This window comes from Zeus faber (genome assembly GCF_960531495.2).
Source record: "Zeus faber genome assembly, chromosome: 22".
In the NCBI taxonomy this organism is placed as follows: Eukaryota; Metazoa; Chordata; class Actinopteri; order Zeiformes; family Zeidae; genus Zeus; species Zeus faber.
Window position 1 is genome coordinate 11,610,896 of NC_137209.1, and position 22,089 is coordinate 11,632,984.

The window sequence follows — 22,089 nt, forward strand, 5'->3', positions numbered from 1 at the left end:
AATGGAGTAAAGTTAAGGCTAAACAAATCTGACAGATTGGTGGAGATATCAATACCAAGAATCGAATGTTGCCCGTTGTGGTGGTTCAGGGAAGTTTCTGGGTTACAGCAGTCCAGTCTTCCCCACTTGGTTAATGTTTGACATATTTGATTAATTATCTGAGTGAAGTTGCTTATTATAAAAGTCTCTTAAATATGTTACTGATGTCTTATGTCTCATGTTATCCTACCCTGTGGATCTTTAATACCTGGAAGTGTTTTTTCTCTCACGTTTCGGTTGATTGGCAAGAAATGTACCTGTTTTGTCATTGAATTCAAAATAATTCGCCAGATTCCATTCAATGAATGAAGTCCATTCTCTGGAAAATAAATGGTTAAATTCATTATCTGTCAAAAGTGTTAAACCGCGCCACCTGCCAGGAGTGTTCAGGTTGGTTTCATTTATGAGGTTGAAACTAATCGGCCTGTGATCGGAGATTACAATAGGGTGGATTTCAGGATTTGTGATTTTGGACATTCGAGTTACTTGTCGATAAAAAGTAGATTCTAAACAGGCTTTGGTGGGGGGGTGAATAACATGTGTATTCTCTATTATGTGGATTATTTGATCGCCGACAATCGCCAAGAGCAAGATCACTCATATATTGTTTTACGGTGTCCAACGAACGCCAGGGCTTATGATTATTTCTTGTTTGTGAATGGTCTAAACTTGAAGCAGGTACTGTGTTGAAGTCCCCTCCCAGTATAATAATTGAGTCTTGAGAATTTTAAGAGTTTTGAAAATATGTTGTGAAAGAAATTTGGGTCGTCGTCATTGGGACAATACATATTAGCTGTGGTTAATTTGATGTTTCGTATAAATCCGTTTATCGTGATGTATCTCCTTTCTGTATCTGAAATTGTGGTTTCATTCTGATATGGGATACTTTTATTGATCAGTATAGAAAAGCCCTTTCTTTTTATTATATGATGCAGAAAACATCTGACGGCCCGAATGTATATGAGCCGATACCAGCTCCGTTGCAGCGATGGGGCACCATGGAAACAGAAACAGGGGACTGTCAGCCAAATCTCTAATATCCTTCAAATTTTTTAACTTACTTTCTTGTTACTGATAGAATCAAAATACAACATAACAAATTAAAAATTAAAACAATACACCTTTTATACAAAACTGAAGGATGATTTTTTATTACAAAACCCAGCAGACAGAAAATCCCAAATTCACCATTACAAAATACGTTATAAAGAAGGGTAAAACATTTGTAAACATTTTGTCTACTAGATGTGGCTACATCGTTTGGCATATTGTGTGGATGTGTGTGAGAAACCATCTTTTGTTCTTACAGAATACAGTACGGTGATACAGGTCGTTTTGTCCTGGTTCCAGTAAATCTGGCGACAAGAGCACTGGAATTATGCTCACACCAAACTGAAAATGGTCCCCGATCCCCGAGGTAAACACGAGAGACAAATATAGGCCGCAGCTTTCATTTGTAGATCTTGGAAAAGCACTGGGAATCTGGTTCTTCCTCATGATTAGCAAATCGTCGCGTTCAAATCAAATCACTCTCAAGCAAATAAAAAAGTTAAAAAAAAAAAAAAAAAAAAAAAGTTTGCATTTACAGATGTAAGAACTGTTAACTTTGGGGCAGAAACCCAATGCTACCGTCCACTATCTGTTTGCTTTGGACAATTTAAATTTGGATTAAGCTAAATTCAGCTCAATTCAAGTCCACAGCAACCAGCGATTGCACTTAGAAAATTGCACTCAAACTATCATCATTTAACGATATTATGATATGTCATGAAATCACATATTGACAAATGAAAATTATTATTGAAATGGGCTCAGTTACAGGGAATTCAGCCTGGACATACATCTTAATGCTTAACTTTGAATCAATTGCCACGGGCGCAAGCGGGAACTTCATTGGATACTGTTCTGTTACTGCTGGATACGTGCCAGATTCTCATTGGCTGCTCTCAAAGGTGTGCCGGTAGAACACGCTGGCATTGGCAGCGTAATCCAGCGCCACCGCAGCGCCCGCGCTCTGAGCCCCGAGAGCGGCCCCGCCCAGCGCCGAGGACTGCTGCAAAGTCAGGAGGTTGTAGCCGCGGAAACGGCCGCGCAACCACTTGGACGCCACCGCCGCTCCGGCGAGCGTCTCGGTGAAGCCTGGCGGGGGGGGGGGGGGGGGGGGGGTGCGCGACGCAGGGGATGAGTTGAAGAGAAAAGACAAAGGAAAAAAAAAAGAGAGAGAGAGAGAAAGATGGACAGAAAAAACATGCACAGAGCTGGGGAAGGCTCACCTGGCTTCAGAAGCTCCCAGCTGCGCCACACGGAGCCCACGCACGCCCACGCACAGCACGGGCAGACCCAGGTCACCACCAAACAGGGCCTGATTCAGAGGGAGGACGGAGGGAGATAAATGGGCAGATAAAAAAAAAAAAAAAAAAAAAGGTAAGTGGATTGTGGTGTGGGGATGGTGCGGTTTGAGCAGCCACATCTGTCCTGGGTCTAGATAATTGGGGCCCAGGATGAGTGTGGCTGTATACCACCTTGTGTATTGGTCTAAGGAGCAACAGGTAAAACCCCCATCCCCACACACACACACACACACACAGGAGAGGAGGGTTTCGGGGGCTTGTTCCAACTAGCCCACTCTACAATAAACTTGTGTTTTCTACACGGTCGTCTGTGTCTCTGCGCTGGAGGTCCCTGAAAACGCCACTCGGGTGGCGTGTGGTAGGTGAAACTGCCACAGGGATCAAAGAAGATTGTGCATTTGTGTGTGTGTGTGTGTGTGTTTCTTCAAGTTCAAGAGATTATTTGTCACATACACACACATACGGTCGTACATATATGCAGTGAAATGTCATGACACCCGGTGATTACGCATTATAAGATCCAAAAATACGAAAAATTCTCAAATGTGCGTAATCGACACGCGGTGCTCGCGCAGGCGGCCGCGCCACAATCGCGATTCTGGCTTCTATAATTATTTAATATAATTCATTGTCTATTGTACTTGTGAGGACCGGTCTCTGTATCGACTATTTCTTTGGTTTAGAAGTGCACCTGGAATATCGGTCCTCACTAACCAGGTTTATTTTTTTTGTGTGTGTAGCTTACCTCCTGGGCCTCTGGCAGGACCGCCTCCACCTGCTTCGCCAGGACCTTCCCAGCCTGAGCGAAGATGTACAGGCACAAAGCGTCCCGAGCTTCTGCCCCTGCAAAGCACACACACACACACACACACACTTGTCTATTGCTCTTAACTTTCTTTCCACGACTCCCTTTGGCCCTGACGTCGCTTGTGCTTTACCTTCGGCCAGCTTCCTGCAGAAGCCAGAAAAGTGGGACTTCTGGAAGTTCCTGTATAGGTGAGGCAGCATGCCCATCAGATCTGACACCTGGAGACGTTAAAAAAAAAAAAAAATATATATATATATATATATATATATATATATATATTCTTGAATTGAAGTATGGTGACAAAATGAACCGGAAAAAACAAATTTCAACTCTTCAATAGACAGTGAGGCAACCAAGCGGGTGACATTTGGAACAACTGCCGAGAAGGGGAAGTTTGTGGGATTGTGTGGTGAACAGTTCACACTGGGACACACAAATTCATGACGCTGTCTTTTTGTTCATTTCTCGTTTTTCCACGTCTTCCCGCTGCAGCAGCTATTTTTTGCCGTTCGTCTGTTGACGCCTTAAAGGGACAGAGTAACATTCTCCCCGACATAAAACACAGGCAGGCGTCATTTTTGGCCATCGCCTCTGACCTGGAAGTAGTCCTCCATGGCTGCCCTGACCCATGTGATGTCATGAGGGGGCGTGGCCAGGTTGTCCTTGGCGTCGAACACCGTCTTCACTGCCAAGTGAGCGATCCAGAAGGCTGAGAATGAGAGCGAGAGAGTCCGACATCCTCAATGTCCAAAAAAGTAAATAAATAAATCACTTTGGCGTGTAGCTCTCGATAGGAACTTGATTTTGTTTGGTCAGTTACCTGACCCCTCGTCCCCCATCATGTGACCCCAACCCCCGCAGCCGATCTGAGAGCCGTCGGGGTTGACCAGCTTACAGTTGGAGCCCGTCCCCGAAATCAAGACGATTCCACCTAGAAAGGGAGAGAGAGAGATACAGGGAGAACGGATAGAGGGGAATGATACATCAGATAACACTTCCATAATGTTACACCATACAGCAGGGCCCAAGCGATAAAGAACATTATAAAGCCACATGGTATTCAGCCTCTCCCTTTGGTTAATATGTTCCAAGATTGTGCTTTCAAACCTTTAGAAATACCCCAGACGAGAAGAGAAAAACCTAAAGCAACAACGACATTAGCGATTTAAGTGCTTATTAGTTCATGAGGGTTGTACGTTCTTGAATTAATACTAAGCTAAGCTGCCTATATATGCTAACAGAAGACAACATTCATGGCTACCGTGGTCGCTGGCGGTTGCCATGGCGCCGATGGCGTCCGTGGTGATTAAATAGTCCTGGCTGAGGCTGGGGAAGCGCTCCTTCATCTCCACGATCAGTCTGTCTATTGCGTCCTTTTGCTCCCCCCCACTCAGGGACATGCCCTGCAGACACGCGCACACACACGAAATACACACCAAAATGTACATATATGTACATTTGCATATTTTGACGACCTTGCAACTATTGATGGCAAATTTAACTCACCAATGAACGTAGTGGTGAGTTTGGATCCAGCCCCGCCTCCTTTTTGGCTCTTTGGACCATGTCGTTAATGGCCTCCATACATTTATCCACACCCACCAACTAGATGATACAATAATGAGGTCTGAAATATTAGCATGATTTATTTGAAAACTACAGTTTTACCATAGATGACCATATAGTCGAACGCAATGAAACTCAGTGGGATTATTTAGCATAGTATTTAGAATTAACATGCACATATTGTTATTGCACATGTAATAAGCACATATTGTGAAGCGCGCGCGCGCACACACACACACACACACACACACACACACACACACACACACACACACACACACACACACACACACACACACACACCCAGTGGTTGGTGGATGGTCCCTCTGTCTCTGCCAGGATCCGTCCATCGCTTCGCACCAACACCGCCTTGGAGTGGGTCCCTCCTCTAGGGGACATGTACACTATGAAGAATACTCCCAAATGAACATTATTTTCATTTATATTTTATCACTAACCAGGAACAAACGAAAATAACATATAACTATATGCTACTAACTAATATAACATCATAATAAATAATACCAAACATCATAATAGTATAATAATATGCTACTAACTAATATAACATAATAATCAACAATACCAATAATCATAATAACATAACAACATGCTACTAACTAATATAACACAATCATAATTAATACCAAATCATAACAACATGCTACTAACTTATATAAGATAATAATAAATAATGCCAATTATCATAACATAACAACATGCTTCTCACTATATAAAATAACAACGAATAATACCAATAATCATAACATAACAAAATGCTACTAATTCATATAAATAATAATAAATAATACCAATAATCATAACATGTTAGTAACTCATATAACATAATCATAAATACTACCAATAATCATAACAACATGTTAGTAACTCATATACCATAATCATAAATACTACCAATAATCATAACATGTTAGTAACTCATACAACAATAATCACAACAACATGTTAGTAACTCATATACCATAATCATAAATAATACCAATAATCACAACATGCTACGAACTCATATAACATAACACAACAAATAATCGATGCCCTTCGTCGTCATACAACATACACAAAGTTCGTCTACAATCAGTAATTGTGTTTATGTTGGTACATAAATACATTTTAAATAATATGAATGACAAATAAAGAATAAACGTGTATATATATATATAACAGTCCTCCTCACCCCTCCACACCACCAAACACCAGCGCCATGTCTCTTCCTGTTTTGCCGGAGCGCGGCGCGCAGGTCAAGTGGAGCCGCTTGCGCTGCGTTCCCCTGGAAGTCCGAACTCGGTCGTCTCACCACTGTCGTCCAAGCCGCTCCGAGCGTAACACCCGGCACCTTTGCCACAGTCTGTTTGTCACATGCGGAAAACCAACGCGGCAGACTGATGTTTTGCGCATTTAAACTGCCCGTGTCGAACGAGCCAGTTCATCATGATCAGTTCAGTTCAGTTCATCATGATCTGAAAAACATGTTTTCAAAGAAAAGCAGCCCGTTCTTTTTTTTTTTTTTTTTTTTTTTTCCCCGAGTTCCAGCTTTAATCGAACGCAGCTCAGGGGTTTCCAAGTTGCAGTGTTGGCCAGCGGCCACACGATGGCAGTGTTTCGTTAAAAAAAAACAAAAAACAAAACAACAACCCAAAAAACAAAACAAAAACGAAAGAAGGGTTGAAAACGAGTGATCGAACTGGTGATTTGAGGTGAAAGAATAATAAATACAACACTAGACGGAGAATAAAAGAAACAATCGGAACGCCAAGGCGACCCCAACGCTTTGTTAAAACGCCCGAGCACCCGTAGCGCAACGTGCACTTTATTCAAATATATATATATATATTTTTCAGGCGCGGTTCTCGACGAAGTCACTCAAGTGAAAAAACAAAACACACACACAAAAAAAAAGAGTCGTTCAACTTTCCGACGCTCGGTTCGCTTTGTCACCTTGGAGCCCGGTTCCCTCGAACGCGTTTGCTTGGGGAGAGAAATGCGAAGTGTCGATCACGAAATGAACGCCCTGGGTCTTTTTTTTGTCGCCTAGTGATCGGAAGATGATTCAAGATTTTTATTCGTCACATACATAAACATACTTTCATACATATATGCAGTGAAATGTCAATGCAACGCACCCGGTGATAGCACACAATATGTCCTCGGAAGAGAAAAAGAAATAAAAGTAAAGAATCCCTTTCTAATAGACCGACTAACTGACTCCTAAAACGTAATACAGTAAGTTGAACACTTAGAGAATCAGATAAAAATATATGGAATAAAATACAATCAAAAATGGCCGGTTTGATCCCGCTTGAATCAGCCCACCGCTCCGAGATACGTCGGCCACCGGGGTGGCCGCGCTGCTCGGTGCTTTGCGCAGCGACAGCCAGTTTGAAGCCGGGCTGGGGGCTCCCGAGTCATTCGAAAAGACTTCGTTCGCCGCGGACGAGTCGTTCGGGAGTCCGGCGCCGCCGCCGAGAGGGAGCGGCGACCCCGACGACGACGACACCGGAGCGCGCCCCCCCCCCCCCCCCCCCCCCCGCACCCCCACCCTCCCCCGGCCCCCGGGAGCGCCAGCACCGACGACCCCCCCCCCCCCCCCCCGGGTTCCCCGCTCCGGAGTCGGAGGGGTCCGATGCGTTTTAACGGCCCGCGCGCGGAAGCAACACGGGAGGAAGTTCGAAAGAAGAAGAAGAAGAAGAAGAAGAAGAAAAAAAAAAAAAAAAAAGGGGGCAAAGCCAAAACAAGAGGAGCAGGCAGCGCGTCCCCCCCGCCGGGTTCCCAGTCGGAGCCTCGCCGCTCGGAGCACCCGATGGACGCCCACGTCAAAGACGGACAGCTCTACGTGCAGCACCAGAAGTTCGGCAAGGTGAGGCCCGGGCGCCGGAGGTGTCGCGGCGCGAACATTACGACTCTGGACGCTTCTCTCCGCCACGCGAGGCCGGGATTGGGAAGGATAACGCGTCCGCCGCGCGGCATTTCAACGCCGTTATTTTATTATTATTATTATTATTATTATTATTATTTATTTATTTATGGCTTTTCAGCCGCTGTATTAGTTTGTTGTTTTTTTTCGGGGGGGGGGGGGGGGGGGGGGGCAACACACACACGCACACACGCACGCACGCACGCACTGCAGCAATTACAGACAAGTCCTTGTCTCCTAATCCCCGCAGAGATAGGGGGCCTGGTGCACGCCGAGGCCGTCGTTTGCGACGGTGCGTCTCGTTTCTGGTGGAGGTACAACCGTCGAGCCCCAGGGCAGGGGCTCCCCGTGCGGGGCTGCGTGGCTGGGCGGGTGGACTTGGGCTGACGAACCCCACATGCAAACGTTTCATTTCTGGGTCGAAAGTGGGACCGCTCGCACTCCACCCCGCATCAGTTTTTTGGGGTTTTTTTTTTTGTTTTTATTTTTTATTTTTTTGCAGCTCTCTCGCCTCTGATAAAGGTGGCCACACACAACTTTGTTGTGGCGGTGAAAGAGCAGGATGTACTCTTAAAGGATATCTTATGTGGAGGGATTTCTCTCTCTCTCTCTCGCGTTAAGTTTTTTATTTTCAAGATAAAATGCCTCAGATCAGCCACATAGTGAGACTGATGTTGACATCTGTGTGACCCAAAAGGGACACACACTATGGCATTTTTGAAAAGGGGAAGTTTCAGTATTGGCTGAACTGGACTATCTTAGTAGTGTGTGTGTGTGTGTGTGTGTGTGTGTGTTCGTCAACATTCGGCTTCAGCCTCAATGCAACCTTGCCTGGAATAAGAACTGGTTAGGAACTCGTTGACTCTGATTTGTAAGAGACTCTTTGTTTCTCTCGGTCCCTCTCTCTCTCTCTCCTTATCTCTCTCTCTCGCTCTCTCTCTCCTTATCTTTACCCCTCTCTCTCTCGCTCTCTCTCCTCATCTTTATCCCTCTCTCTCTCTCTCTCTCTCCTTATCTTTACCCCTCTCTCTCGCTCTCTCTCTCCTTATCTTTACCCCTCTCTCTCTCTCTCTCCTTGTCTTTACCCCTCTCTCTCTCGCTCTCTCTCCTCATCTTTATCCCTCTCTCTCTCTCTCTCTCTCTCCTTATCTTTACCCCTCTCGCTCTCTCTCTCCCTCTCTCTCTCTCTCTCTCTCCTTATCTTTACCCCTCTCTCTCTCTCTCTCTCTCTCTCTCTCTCTCTCTCTCTCCTTATCTTTACCCCTCTCTCTCTCTCTCTCTCTCTCTCCTTATCTTTACCCCTCTCACTCTCTCCCTCCCTCTCTCTCTCTCACTCTTTCTCGCTCTTCTTATCTTAACCTATCTCTCTCTCTCTCTCTCTCTCTCTCACACTTTTTCTATCATTCTGTTCATATGACAAGTGACAAGCAAAACATTTACTCCTTGTTGTTCTCAGCTCTGGGCGGCTCTGTTCATTTGTGACCGGTTCTTGGGGAAGAGAGACGATTTGGATGTTAGGAGCAGAATGCAACGTAACTCAAAACGGTTATTAACCAAATTTGAGTTAGAGTTGCTGCTGGAAACGATTGAAAGAGGAAACGGAATATCGGGCCGCCTAAAATTGTCGAAATAGAAGTGCAATCGGAAGGCAAAGTTATGCAATCGCTAGAGCTGTCAGTGGACACACACACGCACACACACACACACACACGCGCGCGCGCACGCACACACACAAGAAGGCCACACTCCCACGTGCAACATTGGAAAATGTGACTCAACTATGTAGGGCCGGTGTCTGATCACGGTTTCTATTTAAATGCGTGTAGAAAGAGCCTGTTTACCACAGAAACAGTTTATATAATAAATGTATTATTATTATTATCATACCCAAAAAGTAAAGAAGTCCTACAGGATCTGCAGAGAAGTAGGCGATATTAGACATATCGAGAGATATTAGTTTGGCTGTGGGGCGCCATTTTGTACGATCTTTTTCTTGTGTGAACATCCATCACAGTGGATTTGTAACATCCACTTGTAACAATAAAGTTGAAGCGCTCTCACTCCGCTTTCACTCAAATGTTTCTTTTTTTTTTTTTTTTTTAATTTTTCTTCCACACCTTTGCTGTCAGCATGCTGGGCATACAACACGGAGTATTTGTATGACATTGCATCCGAGACAGAGTTAGTCTGCAAGAGGAGTTCAAGTTCTCAAGCTGCAATGCAACTCTATATTCATTCTTTAATCATCAAGAACTGCTGCAATAATTCCTATAACTAAGGTCCCGTGGACGACCTGTAGGCTGACAGGAGCATTTTTTATTTTTTTGAAAATACGGAACCGCCCACCAACCCCCCTCTTTGAGAACGATCTTACCATGTTTTGATCTATAAACAGCTGATCATCATTACTTCTCCAAGATGGGGAGGGAGAATCACCACGGGCGGGACGGATCAACAGAGACAATCAACAATATGTACTTGACAAAACATGATTCATTTGGTCAACAGAAATTCGAACGGCAATCACAGCAGGTGGCCTGCTAAAGGGAGAAGGATGTAATCGGGGTGTGTGTGTGTGTGTGTGTGTGTGTGTGTGTGTGAGAGTGTGTGTGTGTGTGCGTGTGTCCACCGGTGAATGCACGGGACTTGTCCCAATTAGTTCTGGTGGATGGGGTCACAACTATATCGTAGCGCCTCCAAGCAGCGGAAAAGGCCTCGCAGCCACTTACGAGTCCCGCAGCCGCATAGAAACCCCACGGCCTCAAGAAATCTCCGAGCACAATACACCGCAGCCACAGAAGGCCCCCCGGCGCACAGAGAAGCCGGGAGCCCGTGGAGCAACACCCACGAATGGCCCCGAGGTGCACAAACCAGTCCCAGAGCGCACAAAGTGATCTTGCACCCCTGAGGCGCACACATACAACCCAACCCGTCTCATGTGCAGGCATGAGACGCTGCCGCAGGCACAGAGCCGGAGCCGGTTCACCCAGCGAGGCGAAGACATGTGGCCCCTCCGCAACCGCTGGTTCCCGGGGCACCTGCCGCAGACAAGCCGCGCGGCGGGAGCAGGGCTGACCGCCGCCTCGCGCGTTGCAACCCACATCCACCACGGCAAGCAGCCGCCAAGGGACCAGAAACCACCCGGCACCAGGGGCAAGCCGCCAGGACGCGGACGCGGACGCAGCCGGCAGGGGGCCCGTCTGCTTAGCCCCCCGGCCAACCACACCCCCACACCAGCCCAGGTTTTTACTTGGCAGAACAGCCATTTTGGTATTTCATTATTGTGGCCGGATTCCTGTGCCGCAATGGAGGCATGAAGTATGAAGTATGAGTGGGTGATTTAGGAGGCACAAAGCTGTCTGTACCTGCAAGTGCTTGCCTGCGACTTGCACGGCCTCTTAGACGCGCACACACACACACACACACTCACCCACACACACACACACACACCCACACGTCGGAGCTGCGTGGACCTGCAGCACTTCTTTAAAACAGCCCCGATAGAAGGTCCGCACTTGTAAGGTGATCCCACATCGGCAGCACGAACAGAAAACATGGCGTGAGTTCAGGAGACGGGGGTGTGTTTGTCTGAAGCAGCTTTTTAACACCCCGACGCGCCTGGATCACAGAGATGGGCCGTGATATACTGAAGTAATCACCGATTCTCTCCCTCTTCAAAGGTTGCACTCGTTTATCGACTTCGATTGCTTTAGCATTATGGATTTACGGATGTGGCTCAAGGATTTCAAATGCTAATAGATTCTTTCATACCTGTCAGGGTTAGGGTTAGGGCTAGCCTCACGTTCCGATACCAATATTCTTTTATATACCAGGAACACAGTAAAAGGTCACCACCGTACCAATGAAACAGAAAATGACATGACACATTTACTCTTGCTGTACAAACATTTATTTCTATTCTTGGCGTACTCGCGCTGAATAGTTTTGGTATCCAAATTGAGTAGGAAATACCACAGAAATGTTCCAATACCCAATAGTATCAATTCAGTGAGGTCAATGCCGTAACAGCATGGAGTTTTGATACCTGGGTCTGCTTGAGGCCGTGGTGAAATGTGGTTTGTCCTCCACTTTACCCTTCACCGTTCTGCCGCCGCGACCCAAAGAATACTACTGCTCTCCAAACGCTCAGAGGGTGAAGGACCGGGAAGATAGAGATTGAGGTTTTCGGAGTGCGGGGCCACGATCGAGCTCTTCCTCTCTCTGTATTTTCTGTCTCTTTTCCTCTATAACACACACACACAGACACACACACACACACACAAACACACACACACACACTTCCTCTTCTCTAAGCCTTGCTTTTGCTCCCGTCCTTAAGTACACATGGACGTTGTACACACAGCCACGCCCCTCCCCAGCACGTGCCGAAGCCCTTTCACACAGGACACCGCGTTTCGCGTGCTCCGCTGCCGCGGAAATATCGATATTGTTTTCATGCATTCCTGACAGTGCTTCGTGTTAACTCAGTCTTGGGAGGGTTTTTTTTTTTTTTTTTTCGGGAATATGGGTCAGGGTGTGTGGCTCTTTTCTTTTGCTTCGGTAAAGAAAAAAAACCCGCCAGGTGTTAGTCCTCTTACTGCCAGTTCAAGTTCAGAACCATCGCTAGGCAATACGCTGCATTGACCAGTGAGTGTAAATCCTAAATGTCTAGGATGTGGTCTTTACTGTCCTTGATTCTACTAGTCTTGTATGAGAGAAGTGAGGAGAAAGAATAGGTTTGTTGCAATAATCACCATGCAGCTTATCGTACGATATATGGACATGCATCATCGCATCATTGTTCAAACCTCGATAGTTGCCCGTTCTTTTTACCTGCGTGTCTGTTTACGCAGCGTCGGGGGGGGGGGGGGAGGGCAAAACGTTTTATCACAGTGTGGGGAGCGACGGTGCTACTCCCAAGTATCGGCGCGACAACACCTAAAGCGTTTGAGTTGAGGAGTTTTCGGTGACCACCATCAAATTCCGCGGCTGAGTTATGGCTACACTAGAATCCACGGTGGACTCTCTGCCACTGTACAGATGCTGCGTTCACGTCACGTGGGAATTTTGCGACGAAAACGGCTTGCTGCTTTCCGCTACACGGAACATCAATCTGTTTTTTTTAAATTTATTTTTTATCCATACTTACTCTACTTATATTTGAACGTGGAAAAATATATTTGGAAATGGCTTTGAACAAAAGTGCCAGCTCATAATGTTGCCGAAATGTTGTACGTTTCAAAGTCAATAAGAGAGACGGAATTATGTGTCACAATTCACAAATATATATAATGCAACAAATACAAATGGGAAAAGATCAATAAATACTATCAACCCAATACAATTTACAAATCTGTATAAAGGGTTAAAAAAAATAGTACATAAATGTATTTCTAAATCCGCAAATAAATAATATTTTACTTACTACGTGTTGAATAAATGTAACTGAGCCGAATGAAAAGAAAGAAACTATGTTGAGACATGTTTTTCTGTCATTTATGGTCATGCTGTTTCTGTCCTCCTGTCTCACCATGGGCGGAACTCAGGCAGCACACACACAAACACACACACACACACACACACACACACACACACACACACACACAGAAACAGGTGAAGTTAACGTGTTACTTGAGCCCGAGAGTCCATTTTATTTCTTATTTTGGTTGTGTGTTTTTATTTTATTTATGTTTCATTAATTTAGGATATATATACAGTATATCTATTTTTTTTCTAGATAACAATGTCTGAATATTCTGAAGAATTAAAAGTTCATTGCTATTTGAGAGGGCCACTGATATAATAATATTATAGCATAATAATGCAATTACAGCGTTATGTTATAATATTATTATATCAGTGGCAGAAAAATGGTCTTTAAATCACAACAATATTGTTTATCGCTCTTATTTCTGGGACAATATATTGTCCAACAAATTGAGTTATTGTGACATGCCTGAGAAAGAAGAAGGAATGAATGAATGTGTTAATAGGCTTTCGGCATCGTGGTAAAAACCTTTCAATGCACTCTCCCATCACGCTCGGAGGGACCGTTTCATAAAGTCCCATAACCCACCACACCCAAAACGGCCATTCTCATATTTTCCCCACTTTTTAAATGAACACAGAGCTACCCCAAGATGAGGCTTTTAAAGCCTCTGGCGTGAAAAGACATCTGCGTGTATTGTGTGGAGAACTGTTCTGGTACTTGTGTTTGATAAGACGATTTTACTGGAGCTTGTAAAGGAAACAATGGCAGATGGGCTCCAACAATGACATCAGAAACAGAAATAACAAAGATGCCTTTAAACAGATGTGGTCTAATAGTACGACTAATCAAAATAAACACTGTTATGGTGTGTATGTACAGAATATATACTGTATGTATATATGTACATATTGTATGTATCTATGTATTTACACAAGTATGACAGTAATTCTATTTTTGCATGTCTGACACATTGAGGAAGTCTGTCTCTCTCTCTCTCTCTCCCTCATGGTTTTGTGTGCATTCATTTGCATTTTTCCATTCAGTGCATAATCAACCGATAACGGTCTTTTACCTTATTTGGTATGGACACAAACACACACACAGACACACAAATGTGCACTGAGGTAAAATGGAGTATGTGTATGTACTTCCCATGTGAATGTTACCAACCACTTGGGAAGGTGGCCCCGACTAAAGATTTTCCTAGTCGACTATTAGTCTCAGTTCAAGCCATTAGTCGACTAATTGTTGCACGTTTATGATATCAATTAAATTATTTAAATATATGTTTTTGGGCCATCAGAAAAAAGTTTGAGTTCCAGGGCCGAGAAAGAATGTTCTAACTAAATACAAAAGCTCGGGGCTCGGGCGCACCACCGGCCCGCCTCCGCCCGGTCCGTCGGGGGGGAGATGGAGCTTGAGCGTATGCGATATACCCGAAAAATGTGTAACTATGCCTCGGCAGCCGCTTTACATACAATTTGGTTGAAGAATGTGATAAACAGTTTCAAATAGCTCTTGTAATGCGCAATAATATGCCATATTTTTAATAATATTCACAGTATTTTTTCCGACTTTTAGACTACTCGACTAGTCTAAGTTTGAACTTCCGTTTAAACATCAGGTAAATTTAGGAACATCCCTATTCTGAATTTGCCGGAACATCCAGCAAAGGGGACTGAACATTGTGTTCATTTATCAGTAACACCAACACACTATAAAAAGCCTTTAAAATACACATTTACAAGCGCTGCGCGGCGTGCACGCATTAAGCCGCTCATCGCAAGCTGTGAGCGTTCTTCTGAATGTGTCGGAAGAACCAGCAAGGAGACTGAACATTTGTTTATGTTTTAAATTTGTTTCAAATTGAAATCCCTCTAGCGGGTCCAGCCATATAGGTTTCAAGGTTCATTTTAACACGGCGTAGCTCCTGAATGGATTTTTTTAATTACATTTTTTTCCTGCGACCAACCGACAAATAAAATAACTTGGTCGACTCGGACTCTTCTCGTTGATGAACGTTTGGTCGACTATTTGGGGGCAGCCCTGCTTGACAGAGACAGTGGGAAGCTTCAGCTGTTTACTCATGCAAATGTCAATGCAAAATCTTAGACCCTTTCTAATTGCATGGCACCAGGTAGGGACCAGGCAGCGCATGTGAGGAGCAGTTATTTGAACAACAACATTTGGGCATATCTGTTGAATGCCGCCGTCCGCTTCCCCGCCGACCCACTCAGAACTAGGAACCCCTGTAGCCTGATCAGAAAGAACTTGGTAATTGACTTGTGTGAGTCGTGTACGCCCTGCGTACGGTGCGTAATGGGAACACCTTCTCGGTCGCTCTCTTATCTTCAAATCTTGGATACCGTCCCAACTGTAGTCTCGGCCCGGATATTGAAATGTAATATTCTTACATGATCATGATGAAATTGCCGCGATAGTATTGATTTATATAATGGCGTCCCGTTGGTTGAATGAACTTACACCAACCTTAATGTGATTTTAATTAAAGAAAGGTTGACTTATTTGACATGACGAGAATCACTTGCTATTGCTAGACTACTACAACTTACGAATCCAGCACCGCGTTGAATGAATGGAGGAGAAAATACTGGAGTGGGACGCTGGACTAGCCTTCTTTGGGGAAGGGTTCCATACTAATACACATACACATACACACACAGACCGCTGCCTGAGTAATAAAGGGTAATACAGTAATTAAGGGTATGACATAACCTCGCTATTTACCTTGGAAACACACACACACACACACACACACACACACACACACACACACCAAAACAAATAAAACACACCGACAGTATGTCCACAAAGTTGTTTCTTGTGCAAGGTCAATTGCGTCGTCATATGAAATCCATTGTTGGCGCCGGACAGCTGGTCGAGCACACGCATGTACACACAAACATACACACAAAGTCACACAGTTGTGTGAGCTGAATTGTTTGGCGTGGTGTGCAGCGTTGCTTGTTTGTCCCCGAGGAGGATAAGGCCTTTGCCGACCTTCCCTTCCTTCCTGCCCGCTCCAGGGGTTACCCTACAGTCAGACCGCTCACCTAGTTCGGTTGTCTTTGTTTACAGTCCAAATGACCACTGGCCTACTCACTCAGGCCCTGGATGACATATCAGGATGGACGGATGGGTGTCTTTGTCCTATCGTGACATAAAGATATGGTCTCGATGGACTTGATTCATGATTCTCACAGGGTAAGTGAAGTGCAAGGGTCAGGAGAGGTGTTGAAACCGCTGTAAGATTACGGACATCGTCATCAAATGTCCTCTGCAAACGTCCCCCTCTGTCTGAAACACTGCGGAACCTAGTTGGTATATTCTTCCAAATAGGACATGGTTGCCTTTTCCCTCCTTTCTTCTCTCTGTCGCTCTTTCCTTTAGTTTCACAGTGACTGACTTTCCTGTGACTGTTTGGCCAGGGAGGGACTGCCTGGACTCTGCTAGTGTAGACAGGAGTAAAAAAAAATAAAATAAAAAAAATGAACACATCATTGTCACAAAGTTTCAGGGGTCCCAGTTTGGTGAGGTCTCCCCCTCCCCTGCCGTTGATCTTGGATTGACTTAATGTTTGAGTTCCTGCCCCAACTCTGACACTTCCACCCCGACTTCCCCTTCCTGTTGTCCCTCTCCCACACCAGGAAGAGCAGTAGAATCTGGGCTTGTCCTCTGCCCCGCTTTGATAAGGTTTGAATCCAGGAATGGCAGTCAGAGAAATGTGTTTTCATGCAGTACTACTTCTTGCTGTGTGGGGCAATTATTTAAGCTAGTTGCAAACATTTAGCAAAATCATTAGATTCCATAATTATGTTTTCATCCAAATGTGAAGGGAATTTTAAGCTAAAGGCATAAATGTCACAATAAATAGAATGCAAATTAACGCATATTACCAGTATTTTAACACTCCAATTTCAATGCCAATAAATGTCTCTCGTCCATTTGGTGGATGTGTGTCGTTACACTATTCATCCATATAATCACATCATTATACGATTATACTATGATTGTTGATGATTGACTGGTGATGTTAACCTTCAACTGGCATCCATGGTGATAACACCACCACCTGTGGCAACAAACTCTTCAGTCACATTCAGCTTCATCCCTCTCTATTCCGGTGTCTAATATTCCACTCTCATGCCAGTGTGCCTGTAGATACATATACAATTCCAATCCCCGTGGCTCAACCTATGGCTCATTCGTCACTTTCACATCCCTCGCAACTGCCGGCCTGGTCGCAACAATTGCATCAATCTTTGGTCGCTCCACCCTAGCTAGTGGTTCATCCTAACCGGTCAACACAATCCATGCAGCCAACACATCCGCCGGTAGCTGACAACCACTTCCTTCTCTTCTCCCTGACTTCTCTCGAGGGCCTTGGGGCGTGGGATGCAGCTCTACTCTAGCTCTACTGGTCATGTTGACCGACTGCTAACTAAGCACCCCGGGAACATAAGACAAAGATTGTAAATAATTCTTGCCCACTAAATGCTCTTGTAAGAGCACATGTTGCCCCCCCCTGGTGCTGCGCTCGTCAAATGAGCGTCGCCTGGCTCTGCCGGCCGTACAGCCACGGCAGTCCAGGCTGTCCTCATTTGTAGTTCCACGTTGGTGGAACGAGCTGCCAAAAACGACCAGAGCAGGGGACACCTCCCTCTCTGTCTTTAAGAAGCACATGAAGACCCAGCTCTTCAGTGAGCACCTCCTCTCCGAACCTACAATTACTTAGCACCACCCAGCAGTATTTATTGTGACACTAATGTCTCTGTCGCAATGTCGCTTGAATGTTATTCTCCCTTGTAAGTCGCTTTGGATAAAAGCGTCTGCTAAATGACTAAATGTAAATGTAATGCGCGGATACATTTGGCAACAAACGTAAAAAATGCTGCGAAGTTTACTGTACTTGAAAACTTGTAATTCTTTGCTATAGTTATCTCCTGATACGTTTATTACTTTGACCCCAAAATATAAGTTGATCAAACGCCACGAGGGCACTCAACTCTCCTTTGTCTGATGATGCATTATATATTCATATTATATTGTGAAATTTCATGGTTGACATTGTGGTTCACACTATCATTACACATATGGTTTACATGCGTATTCATAAGAATAATGATGGAAATATGTTTGCAACAGGAGGAACATAAAAAGTTGGAAATAATATTTTAGTTAAATCTTCTTTTTCCCTCTCTCGCCCTGCCCATCCATACAGAAATGGAAGAAGAACTGGTTCGTCCTCTACCCGGCCAGTCAGCACGGCATCGCCCGCCTCGAGTTCTTCGACTCGCCCTCGTCCGGAGGGGGCGGGTCCGGAAGCGGCGCAGGAGGCGGGGCCAATGAGAAAACCAGGAAGTTGGACAAGAAGATCATTCGCCTGTCGGAGTGCATATCCATCCTGCCCGCCCTCACCGAGACATGCCCCAAGGAAAACATGGCGGCGTTTTGCGTGGAAACAAATGATAAAACCCACGTGTTTGCCGCAGAGAAGAGCCTGACCATGGAATGGGTGGAAAAGATGTGCGAGATTGCTTTTCAGGTACATTTGGCCCAACCTGTTGTGTGATTCTTACACGAGAGGGAGTTAGATGAAGAAAACACAATGAATGGGGGGGGGGGGGGGGACCTTCACGCGTAAGTTCTAAGTATGGAAGAGTGTGCACTTTTATTATATATTTGCCAATATCTTTCTATCTGACCTTCTTCTGATGCTTTCAATTCACTACCCCAGTTCTCAGTTCTCTCGGGCCACGGGACGGGCTTTTGGAATGTTGAACAGTTGAAAAAACTGCTTAACATTGTGTTTTTGTTTTTTTTTATTAGTTGGTGGGGGGAAAAAACTAAATTTCCCTTCACCCCAAGATAGCTGGTAGTCTGTGGTTATATGTGACTTTGTATTACTAGTTAATACAGATGCCAAACTTCCCCACATGCCCCTGGAGGGTTCATACTGAAGAGCTTTTATTACATTTACATGCATATATGCACACACAGCTGCAGATATTTTTGGGAAACGAGTGGGAGTTTCCAGGGAGCAGACAGCGCACTTAGTCATCCTGCAAGTAGTCAGCTCCCTTTCGCTTCACTCATTTTTCTTTTTGCAATTTGGCGTTTCACTGCGGCCTTCACATTTTATGCTCCATCATAATTGGCTCAGAGATCCTCCACTCGGCCTCTTCTCGTTGCGCGTCTTAAACACGGCGTTGTGTGTTTTTAATCTCTCAGCGTCGCCGCCCTTCTCTGTCTTTATGCTTTTGCCTTCACCTCTGCATCCCAACATGATTTATCAAAACATCCTTCAACATGAATTAAACACATCACAAATAACAAAAAAAAGTATAAAAGTAAAAAGTATACAACATAAGTACGTTGAAGTGTGTCAATTTTTTTAATGGTTATTTTGCTTGCAAATCAGATTGTGATGATTCTGAATGGGCTTACCATTAACCAGATAGCAAATCTCAGATAACACATGTGTTTGTTTCATCTGCTTGTGCAGGGATGCAGTGTCAGCAGCAGCAGTGTTGTGAGCTCCAATGGAGGACCTCAGAATCTCCAGATGTCTGAGAACCTCATCTACTACTCCAGAGAGGAGGGTAAGAGCTCACCACAGGAGGTTCACGCACAGTCGCTGTGCTTCAAATCACAGTGTACTGTTGGCGAGTAAGACCTGTAAGAATAACCGTTTTAACATATGAGATACCTGGTAAGAGGCCTGTCTTTCTCTTCTCATCCTTGATCACCAAAATCTGTTTTTTCTTATCAGTTGAGTCGGAAGATATTTTGACCTGTGGAAAAAGTTGTCATTTAAAGTCAAGTCACGTCACACTTTATTTATAAAGCACATTTTATACCATGGCAACACAATGCGCTTTACAAAGAAATACAAAAAGGAAAGAGAGAACATTGTTGTCAGCTGGTCATTACAAAAGAATGCCCTTTGAAACCACAGCAATGACAAAAGCGGCAGAAACAACAACAAAAACAGAAATAAAAGCAACTCCAACCTCAGTAGCAACAGCAGCAGCAACAGAAAACAACAGCAGCAGCAGCAGCAGCAACAACAGCAGCAGCAGCAGCCACATAAACAACAAGAGCAGCAGCAACATCAACACTAGCAGCAACAGCAACAAAACAACAGCAAAAACAACAACAGCAACGCACACGCAAAGATTTCAAGACAAGTTCAAAAGTGATTGGTGCAGTTCATCTGGCATAACGGATGTACAGTCGTGCATCATCTGCATAGAAATTAAGATCTATCTTAGGCCGAGCGTAGGGCATTGGGGTATGCCCGCCAGTACCACCGACTCTCTGCGAGAGAGACCAAAAAAAGCCGTTGTCTGATTCGACACCTTGCTTGATTGCCCGCTCAACTCTTTCTCCCCCTCCCACCCATCTGCAGTGAATGAATTCTGGGTGAGCGTTCAGCGCACCGAGGCGTCGGAGCGCTGTGGTCTGTCAGGATCCTACTGGCTGAAGGCCGACAGCGAGTCCCTGATCCTGAAGGACCCCAAGACCAAGAGGAAGGTCCTCGTTTGGCCCTACAAACTTCTCAGGAGATACGGACGGGACCGGGTGGGTGCACGATGCGCACACACCCCCCCAGACACACACACACACACACACACACGCACGCATACATGGGCATTGAGGCAGTTTGGTTTAGAAGGTTAAATATAAATTCACTTGACTGTCGGTCACTTGCAAGAGGAAGTGTAAGTGGCAAATTTGAACCTCCCCCAGGTGTGGGTTCAACACTGACCTATAAATAAAGCAGCCGACTGAGTTCCACTTTTGGCTGCAACTTCTCTGTTGTAGCAGCAGTCGTATTTTGCGTCCACAAAACCGCATGCTAGTATTTTGTCACGTTCCATTTGTTTCCCCAGGTATCCTATTGTTGGCCATTTTGGTCCCATTTTACCAATGTCAATAGTTAAGATCCCTTACTTTACCAATAAACAATATCAATTAATTGGGCCAGCAGATGGCTTAATTGCAAGGGGAGATCTCTCTCTCTCTCTCTCTCTCTCTCTCTCTCTCTCTCTCTCTCTCTCTCTCTGAGAGTGTCCTTGCCTTACTCTGACATACCAAAGGCATGCAGGTATACATGAAAAAAAATAGCTTTTAATTTCATCACTTTTCAGGAGGAATGAAGCATTGTTTCAGTGAGATTTTATTTCTGTTTATTTTTACCTCTATGTACTCCTGTCACTCCAGGTCATGTTTTCCTTTGAGGCGGGCCGGCGTTGCGATTCGGGCCCGGGCAACTTTACCTTCGAGACCAAGCAGGGCAACGAGGTCTTCCAGTTGGTGGAGCAGGCCATCCAGTCGCAGAAAGCGTTGGTGGAGGAGCGCCACCTCAACTGCCCTCCCAACGCCAACCTGGACCTTGAGTGTCCTGCCCCGCCGCAGGCCCTCCGCACCGTGGCCACCAGTGTTGCCATGACGCCAGGAGTGGGATCGGCGGCTGATGGCGGTAGCAGCGGTTGGGACCCGGACAGCGACTCCGGCGGCAGCAAACCGGGCTCGGCGGACGGGGTGCTGGGAAGAGAGAGGGAGGGGATGGAGTCGGTGGAGGAGGAAGCGGGAACAAGGGGAGGAGTTTACCGGAGCCTCCCTCCCTCATGGGCGCCCTGGGCCCCCTGAGGTGCCCCATGCCCCGGCAGAGTTCGGGAGGCGCAGGCAAAGGTCCCGTCCCTCCCTCCATCTCCTCTCCGGACGAACTTGCGGGCCTCTACTCGGAGCCGGTCGACTCGGTCCGCTTGCCTCCCCCCAAGGCCGACTGTCTCTACTCCGACCCGGTTGACATCATCCAGAGCCAGACGCCCTCCGCTTCCACGCCCACGCCTCGCCTCCCTCAGACCGTTGGGGG

At 45.5% G+C, this 22,089-nt stretch overlaps 2 protein-coding genes across 2 annotated transcripts in view; one reads left to right on the forward strand and one right to left on the reverse strand.

Annotated features, from left to right (window-relative positions):
* Positions 1 to 1,184: 1,184 nt before the first annotated feature.
* Positions 1,185 to 6,090, reverse strand: nagk (N-acetylglucosamine kinase). Its single transcript, XM_080023637.1, is given in 11 exon segments — positions 1,185 to 2,178; positions 2,313 to 2,355; positions 2,357 to 2,401; positions 3,136 to 3,233; positions 3,329 to 3,416; positions 3,795 to 3,907; positions 4,019 to 4,129; positions 4,460 to 4,601; positions 4,705 to 4,803; positions 5,068 to 5,152; positions 5,960 to 6,090. Coding segments are annotated over 11 exon segments (1,059 nt in total). The 5' UTR covers positions 5,989 to 6,090; the 3' UTR covers positions 1,185 to 1,972.
* Positions 6,091 to 7,432: 1,342 nt separating this feature from the next.
* Positions 7,433 to 22,089, forward strand: part of dok1b (docking protein 1b) — a gene marked incomplete at its 3' end in the record, with an annotated part of 22,418 nt that continues 7,761 nt past the window's right edge. The window contains 6 exon segments of the mRNA XM_080023185.1: positions 7,433 to 7,639; positions 18,430 to 18,753; positions 19,714 to 19,810; positions 20,620 to 20,792; positions 21,435 to 21,800; positions 21,803 to 22,081. Of these exon segments, the coding sequence (XP_079879311.1) occupies positions 7,583 to 7,639; positions 18,430 to 18,753; positions 19,714 to 19,810; positions 20,620 to 20,792; positions 21,435 to 21,800; positions 21,803 to 22,081 (1,296 nt within the window). The 5' untranslated portion in view covers positions 7,433 to 7,582.